The 9550-nt window shown below is 35.9% G+C and overlaps 1 protein-coding gene across 1 annotated transcript; it reads right to left on the reverse strand.

Annotated features, from left to right (window-relative positions):
- Nucleotides 1-698: 698 nt before the first annotated feature.
- LOC135151169 (uncharacterized) lies at nt 699-9047 on the reverse strand. Its single transcript, XM_064088835.1, has 4 exons — nt 6929-9047; nt 2453-2521; nt 1635-1721; nt 699-1220 (listed from the first exon to the last, which is right to left on the reverse strand). The coding sequence occupies exons 3-4, from the start codon at nt 1707-1709 to the stop codon at nt 867-869; spliced, it is 429 nt and encodes a 142-aa protein (XP_063944905.1). The 5' UTR covers nt 1710-1721; nt 2453-2521; nt 6929-9047; the 3' UTR covers nt 699-866.
- Nucleotides 9048-9550: the final 503 nt, after the last annotated feature.

Here is a 9550-nt window from a genome sequence, read left to right on the forward strand (position 1 = left end):
TAAAGCACGTGCTGACTCCCACCAATAGTTTGCTTCATCTCTCAGAAAATAAGAGGCATACTCAACTTTCTATTCTTCAGTTACCACAGCCAATGTGAAAGCCTTCTCCATCTCCTTAAGCCAGGATTGAGCTTCAACAGGGTCTTGAGTTCCTCGGAACTCGGGTGGTTTCCACAGCCTGAAAAGATTTGAAGGTAGTAGGTGGTGGTGGAGGTGCTTGTTGTTGTTGCTGGAGTTTTTGTTGGAGTAATTGTTGTTGTTGAGCAAGGGTGACAGATTATTGGTGAAGAAGTTGCATAAGTTGAGCCAAGGTTGGTGGTGGTTCTTCGATATTTTCATTGTTGGTGTTGCGGGCTCTTCGAGGAGGCATGATTCTGAATGTAGACAAGAAAAGCTTATTCACAGTTCAATATATGCATACAAGTTATATTAAAGGGTAAATATTGGGTACATAGGTATTATTCAAGGATTATTCACAATGTAAAGGTTTATTGTTGTTATTAACATGGCATGATGGTATGTGGGTATATTATTAGAGTCTAAGGTATCACATAAAAAGGGTACAATCATTCGGTCAAGGTCATATTCATTGTATATTGGTAAAGTCTGAGTATAATCAAGTTCTAAAGGGTTTAACATGGCAAAATCTATCTAAGCATGGCATATTCAATGGTAATATGATGGCAAAATGAGATAAATAATCAAAATGCGAATGTTAAACATTAAGCCGAAATAAAGTGCAAGTCGAAGTACCAACAAAAAGTAAAATGCGAATAAGTCTTCCCGAAACAATCCGGGGTACAAGTACGAATAAAAGTCAAAGTACGGATAACACGATAACAGAAATAAATAGACTAAGAGATAGTCTAGGTGGATGATGATGATGCTGGTGAAGCTGGTGGACTGGCAACGGGCTCACGAAGACTGCTAATCACATGGCGGAGCTCGTCAGTAATGGCGGTCAAAGTGATGCGACTCTCACACTCGTGGTAGGGTGGAATAGCTGCCAAGCGGTCCTCAGCCATACGAATGATCTCCTCGACCCTAGCAATCAAACGGGGACGGTTGCCCTCATCATCAAAGTCCTCACGGTACAGCTGGTCAATCCGGTGCTGGAGAATCGTGTTCTGGCCCTCGAGTCGGTTAGTAAGCCTCACCATCTGCTCGTAAAGCGGGAACGGAACAGTAGCCGGGAATCCGTGACTAGACGAAGACGATGCCTGCCAACAGTTATATATATATATACGCGGTTATAGTAAATAGGGTGAGAAAACTTAAAAGATTCTAACGCCCCAAGTCCCACATGATCTAAGTTCATCTTAACCTCTAAATCCTATCTTATATTCATTTATCCCATGTTGTTCAGTGACTCAAACCTGTCGCTCTGATACCAACTGTGACGGACCCACCATAATTATCCGACTAAAGCATGCATAAAACGGTAAATGAACGAGCATTACAGAGTTATAATATATTAGAACTAAAATCTAAATCCACAATCCCCAGATCACCAGGAATGAGTATGAACAACATCTAAAGTATTAAAAACCCAAATTAAAGTCTAAGTCATTACTACACATTTTAAATCCCAAAAGTTTCTAAAAGATAAAATTAGGGAACTATGAGTTCCCAACCTGCTCCATCATACGGCGGTACGCAATCCCTGATCCTGAGGTGGACTTACGGGCGGTCTGCTTGAATCGTGCCATTCTCGGGTGTCACTGAAGGGTTATAATAAACAACAATATGTATGAGCAAAAAGCTCAGCAAGTGAAAGCAGTATAGTTCACAATATGCAATATAAACAAGTGCAAGAAACAACAATAGATATCACAAGGTATAATCACAAGTAAAGGTGCAAGTGAGATAGCAAATTTATTGGAATTGGAAACACACAGCGCTACGAGCATTGAGGGGTCATCAGCCCACACCAAGCTCCGAACCACATAAAGTGATTCAACCAGGGAGGATCCTCGGCACGCATTGGCCATAAACAGACATCAGGCTCCCCGCTACTGATGCTGCAATTAATTGACTGGCGTCTCAGTCTTAAATAAAAAATATTATCCAATTCCTTTTAAGGTCATATCAATTCAATTCATTTTCAAAAAGGGGTCTTGATCAAAGACAAGTCATAAGCAAGGGTATTTTCAAAATACAAGTGATCTTTCTAAATGAGGGAATGTTATTAAGATCAGGGTTCCAAAAGAGATAGTTCCGTTTAATGTGGGGTATGAAGTTCTCATTATTCATCATGGGACTATTAGAGTGTATTCATGTGGGTGTAAGGTGATATTATATGAAAAAGGTAATTCAAGTATTAAGGGTATTATTGGAATCCAAAGTTTTGACCATAAGGGGTGATAAGGTGATTCCATTCTAAGTAAACAGTAATTCAACATTCACAGGGTATACAATTATCAAGAAAGTATAAAGGAAGAGTTTCACTTGCCTGGACTAAGCTTACTGAGCTCTTGTATAGATGCTTCTAGGGGTTCCTTGCCTGGCCTCCTACTTTCACCTATAATCAATAGTATCCTCGTCACTACAATGCTAACTACCCTTTCGTGTATTATATATATATATATATATATATATATACATAAATAGATTTATACATATATATATATATATATATATATATACACTTAAACTTAATTAAAACAAGTAACATGTTCATCAAGTAATGCACATAACAAGTAAAGCATGGCATTTTATTACTTAACTATTATCACTTAATAATCCTCTAATTATACCTAAGTCACTTAAGCAATTAATCAAGTAACACATAAGGTCTAAGACCAACACCTCCTAACTATACTCTACTGACCTCAACTTAACCAATTAATAGTAAGGCACACTTGTGCCCCACCTCCCAAGACTTACAAGTGAAGTGCAACCTAAGTGACTTACTAGTATGCTTACCTTGGCGACACTTGTGTGCCTTAGTTAAAATAATGTATCTACACTAAGTGCATTGACTTAAACTAACTTGCACCATCTAATATGAATTAAAACTAACTCATGGACTCAATATGAGGTCAAGGCCTCACTGATGACACACTAAAATGCAATGCACCCTAAGTTGGTTCTAAATGTGAATCTATGTGTGACACTTGTGTTCTTTAGTGGGAATGAGGCATCTCCACTTAAGGCATTGACTCCAAACTAATTTCTACAGGTTGATATGATCCTAAACTAACTTTATGCAGTGGTGTGACTTAAAGGCCTTGCCTACAAGGGTCTTTAAAAACTAGTGTACTAAGGTGACCATTCTGCCTAGGCAGTTTGGCACCTCTTGGGGGTCTTGGCAAGAACAAGTGTTTCCACCATGTGCCTTGGTGAAATTGTGACTCCTATGGATACCTAAGACATAAATCTAAGTTGTGCACTTGGAATGACACTATGGCCTTGCTCAGGCCTCCTTGGGCCTCCATGCCAAGTTGGCACAGAACACCTTGACTTGCTGTAGGGACTGCCCTGATCTTACCAAATAGAAACTTACTAAACTCACCCAATACACCAATCCAATGACTCAATAAGCTTCCTAAGACTTCCCTAAACTCATCTAGATCAAGGCCCCATGAGGGCCTCACCAATGACATAGCTTTAACCACTCAAGGATGCAATTGATCCTAAAGTGCCATATTCTGCCCTGTACTCAAAAATGTGTGTGTGTACCTATGTAAATGGTTGTTTTTATGACTTTTATGGCTACTGGAGACTTGTATATACCAATTCCCATCTCCAGGTAACTTGGGCCTATGAGAGCCTAAGCTCATCTCCATTTTTCATGGTTTCTATAGTGTAAAAATCTGCTTTGGTGTGTGTGTGACTCCTTCCACCTTAACTCCCTTCCAAACGCCATATTCCAAGCAAACAAGCCACAAACCTACTCTACATGATACATATATCTACTGTCTATCCTCACCAAGCAAGATACCACAATTTTTAACCATATAAAATACAATGCCGAAGCAAAATAGTGAGCCAAAACAGAGCAGAATTTTCAGGGAGCATACATGAGCAAAATTTCGAATATATGAACATGATACTCTCGAAATAACCACTGATTATCATTGTAAATTATCATATATGTTAAGAACCAACCATATTTCACAAGAATCATAGCATGCATTAATCAAAAACCAAGTTAGAAACTCCAAATCATCACATATAGCATCCATTCGAAAGTCATGGCATAAAATCACTAGTTTTACATATTTCTTGTACAAATCATAACATGCAAGCTCTAAAACTTTATAAAACATATGGTAAGGGATCAAATCTTCTCAAAACGATAAGTATAACATCATTTCATTCTCAAAACCAATCACCAAAAATCCATTTCATTCGGCTCCCTTAAAGGTCATGGCCGAATGTGATGAAACAAGAGTGTGTCTTGGTCAAATGGAGGCATAAACCTCACCAAGAACACCTCAAGCTCATCTTTAGGAACCCCCAAAATGGTGACCCTAAACTCATAAGAACTAAGGCCCCATTTCGGCTCCAAATTCAACATGCAACATAAGTTCTAACCTCAAAATGAAGATACAAGCTTGGATGATGGAGTATGTGCCTTGACAAGCTTGAAAATGAAGAAGAAATGAAGAAAATGGTGGAGAGGTTTTGGTGAGTGAAAGGGGGTGTGACAAGTGGAGCCAAGTGCTTGCCTTGACCCTTCTTTTGACTAGAAATAAGTTAGCGGGGTTTGTAATGACTAGCTTGTTCTTGGAAGCAATGTAAGGGGTGTTTGCATGCAAGGGTAGAGTAGACATTTGGTAATTATTAAAAGTGTGATTTAAAAGTATTAAAAGAAAGAGTTTTAATAAATAAAGTACAAATCTATAAATCATGAAATTAATATCACAAATAATATGAGATTTTAGAAGTTTAATAAAATAGTTTTCAAAAATTTTGGACAAAGAATGTATTTTAAAGGATTTACTAAAAGTAGAGCTCTAATATTAACATTACACATAAATATAAAAACACAAATATGATACACGTAAAATCTCGTGAAGAGTATATATATCAAATCGCCATTTTACAAGTTAAGATCTATCGGCTACTCGCAATTTATCGAATATTACTAAATCGTATCAATCTCTATTATTATTAAATCGGGTAGCGACAACGATCACAATTATTAATATTAAGTCAAAACCGTCGCAACTAGTAGTATCATTTAATCGCGTAGCGAGATTTATTCACAAAATATTAAACAAGTACATTCAAACTATAATCGGAAGTCACATAACAATAAACGAGTCAAATTCACATAATTTGGCAATTAAGACACGAAGATTTATATATTACCAAAAATGAAATACTGTAATATATATATAAGTCAAATATTACAGGCGTTACAAGAAATACTAATTCTCAAATTTCTCGCAAATTTCAACTAATAATTAATACTTGATTAATTAATTAATAATTCAAAATATTAGAAAAATATCGAATTAAAAGTTAATTAATTTAAAATGGCACTAAGACAATTTAAACTCCAATAGATATCCACCAAACAATTCCTTAAGTCCAAATAATCCAGCTTTGCCAAACGCGTCCTTAAGTCCAAAAACCCCAAATTCAAATAATCACAAGCCAAACAAGCCCTTAAATTAAAAAGTCCCAAATCACTCCAAAAACCCTAAATCAATCACTCCTGTTTTCGATTTATGGGTTCAACAGCCGAATACAAATGTTTGGTCCAGTAAGTCGATCAAACTCAGAATCAAATCAAACAAAACGATCGAATAGCTCAAGGACACACAAACCCAATTCGAATTTTCGCAAAAATTTGGCAGAGTTTCGTTATAAATCGAACGAAATCGAGAGTAACCAGCAAGCTTAAGCTTGAAAAACGAATGATAGCAAGTTTTTGGTACAAACTTGAAAACCCAGTTCGGCAATGGCAGTGTGTGATCGTGTATATATGTGCGTGTAGGAGATGAAGTGTTGAGGCAAGACAAATAAATTGTCCTAAAAGGGGTGTGTATGTGTATTAGTAAGACAATCGATTGAGATTGTCTTACCGAGAATCACACGGAGAGTGATTAAACAGGTCAGTAAGACAATCGTAATTGTCTTACTGAAAGAAATAGCCGAGTAGAAAGACAATTTTCAATAAGACAAACTGAATTTGTCTGACCGAAACAACACAGACAATATAATTGTCTTACTGTGCGTGTAAAAACAGAGAAAAATGGCAAGACAATTTTGAAAAATTGTCTAGCCGAACCCTAAAACAGCCTAGTAAGACAAAACTGTTGTCTTACCGAGAATTAGATAAAAGAAGGAAATATATATATATATATGTATATATATATATATATATATATATGATTTTTGATTGAATTTAAATGGATAAAACATTTTGCAATTAAAATCAAAAATCTATAATAAAAGCAATACTATATATTACACAAATATTTTGTATATTTCAACTTTAATTAAATATAAATACTTATGAATTTAACTTTAATTCAATAAAATGAATTAACTTAAACTCAAATATTTATGCTTAATTAATTTTGAAAAATACAAAATAAATACAAATAATCATCTAAATGCTTAGAGAATATTACAGGGGAGTTCAAGAGCACTTAGAAAATTACAGATTAATGTACAAGCATGCATAACTACTCAGAATATTATCAGATAATATACAGAATATCATATAATATCTAATAACATACATATAATTACACAGAAAATTCACAAAAATATATAAAAAACATATAATACATATGAAAAATATATACAAGAGAACTATGTCATATTTAACATCCCTAACTCACAAACCAGCTTAGAGAAAGTGGATTCATCCAGTGGTTTCGTGAAGATGTCAGCAATTTGCTCAATCGTGGGTACAAAATGTAACACCACTGTACCATTCATGACATGTTCTCGAATAAAATGATACCTGATATCAATGTGCTTGGTTCTTGAATGTTGAACCGGATTGTTGGAAATGGCTATGGCACTTGTATTATCACAAAATATAAGAATTTTGTTTACTACAACACCATAATCATTCAGTTGATTCTTGATCCACAAGATCTGAGCACAGCAGCTTCCAGCAGCTATATACTCAGCTTCAGCAGTAGAAGTAGACACAGAGTGCTGCTTCTTGCTATACCAGGAAACCAACCGACGTCCTAGAAATTGACAGCTTCCAGACGTACTCTTCCTATCAATCCTGCATCCTGCATAATCAGAATCTGTATAGCCGGTTAAGTCAAAACCAGTATTCTTAGGGTACCAAATACCTAATCCAGGTGTACCCTTAAGATATCTAAAGATTCTTTTGACGGCTTGATTAGTCCATATTTTCGCATATTTAAGTGCCTATTTTTTGTTTATTTTCGTAGTATTAATCTCTTATTTATTTTATTTCAGGAAATTGTAGATAAATAAAGAAAGAAGAGAAAATGCAAGAAAAAAAAAAGAAAAGGAAAAGAAAAAAAGAAAAAAAGAATTGGCAAGTAAGGGACACTTGGAGGGCCACAATCTTCCCAACACACAAGGCACATGGATGGTCAAGATTGAGCCACCCTACCCCTAAACCCTAATTCTTTAGTTATAAATACCCCTTTCCTTTTACTTGTAATCACCAATCTAGCAACCTACCTCTTTTCTACCTAGTCATTTCTATAGTTAGTATCTTAGATAGATTTATATTTTGCTAGCCCCAATTTCCTTTCCAAGCTTGTATACACTTTTTAATTTCTATGCAAATCTCTTTTAGCTTAATCTTGTATTGTGTTTTTAATTTATATTCTTCAAGTTGAATGACTCTTCTAAAGTACCACCACATGCTTTTAAGCTTTTGGGAAATAAAAAATCATTGAGCTTGTGATTAGTATAGATTTGTGATCTTTTGAAATAGTCACTAAGTCCTAGCACGAAATCAATTTGTGTTAGGGTTTGGATTTAGAACCCCAAATTTTCTTATTCTTGCATTTATTGTTTAAATCACTAAGTAGTAATTTTAATAAAAATTAAAAATCAGATTTACAACCCTCGTTTTCACAGCCTCGGTTTACTCTGTTTCTTTTGTTTTAACAAAACATAAAAAAAGCACACCTCCCCTGTTCTTTATGTCATAAAACCAACCCCCTGTTTGTTTTCCTTTTTTGATAAAAAATTCCCTACAGCACTGATTTCGTTAGCCTCTCTTACTATGTTTGTTTCGACTGCTGTTTGTCTTTGTTTTTGCTGCGTTATCTTCGAGTTTTGTATTTCTAATTTCGAACTGAGTCATTTCCGAGTCAGGCGTGTTTATGTTTAATTTTATGCGTTTTTCTTGTTGATTTCTGCTGCATTTTCATTTTGCTGCCGAGTCCCGAGCTTGCTACTGTTCTGTTCTTTGTTCCTGAGTCGCGAGTTCGTTATGTCTGCTGGGTATACTTGGTTGATTTGAGTCGTTGTTTCATGTACTGCACTGAGTCGTGTCCGAGTCACCAACCCGAGTTCTGAGCTGGGTTCTGTGTTAGGCGTCCGAGTTCAGACCTTGTGCTGAGTTGGTTTAGGAGTTGGATTCTGTTTTCTTTGTTTGCTCTCGCCGAGTTGCAGCGAGTCATTGAGTCTGTTGCTTTCTCTTGCTTCGATTTCTTGGTTTTGTTTGTCCGAGTTTTCTATGTCGAGTTTAGTTGCACACCGAATCTGGGTTTTATACTGAGTCGATCAGCCGAGTCTGCCCTGTGTTACTGAGTTGGCGTCGATTCCTGTAGCGAGTCAAGCACTGTTGTTTGTCCGAGTCTAAGGCTGAATTTGTGTCTCTCTGGTTTCTGTTTTGATTTCGCCGAGTTGTAGAATCTGTTCTTAATCTTACTGGTGTAGTTTGATTGGTTCTTGCTGGGTTTGTTTAGTGGTGTGTTGGTGGTGTTTTGTCGAGAAGATTAAGTTTGCTACCTTCTTGTTCTGTTTTTCTATCTGTGACCGAGTATATTTGCTTTGTTTTCTGGATTAAAGAGTTGACTTCTCGTTTATGGCCAAGGGGAGCATTTGTTTTAGTTGGTTTTTAATCGCTATTAACTAAGTTTAACAGAAAAGTAGTTAGAGTTTTCTTAATCAATTCACGTGGCTATTAGCTCAGTAGTTTATATAAATTGTTTTATGTCTTGGATTTTTGCTTTGCCATTTTCTAACTGATCTTTAATTTAGTTTGTTTTTAGATTTAAACTTTTCGTTTTTGATTAATTAGATAAATCCAAATCATCCATAATTAATTGTTCTAATCCACCTAGGTTAATAATAATAGGTTGCGATAATAATTTTAATCTCTGTGGACGAATCTTAAATATTAAAACGGTGATCGTGCGCTTGCGATAAAAGATAATATTTTCTAGCACATCACGGCTATAAGATGTGATTCCTTAGGATCAGCTTGGAACCTAGCACACAAACATGTTGCAAACATGATATCTGGTCTACTTGCAGTAAGATAAAGTAAGGAGCCAATCATACCTCGATAGGTTGTGATATCAACTTTCTTACCAGATTTATCCTGGTCAAGCTTTGTGGCAGTGGCCATGCGTGTCTT

The sequence above is a fragment of the Daucus carota genome, chromosome 3 (assembly GCF_001625215.2).
Source record: "Daucus carota subsp. sativus chromosome 3, DH1 v3.0, whole genome shotgun sequence".
Taxonomy (NCBI): domain Eukaryota; kingdom Viridiplantae; phylum Streptophyta; class Magnoliopsida; order Apiales; family Apiaceae; genus Daucus; species Daucus carota.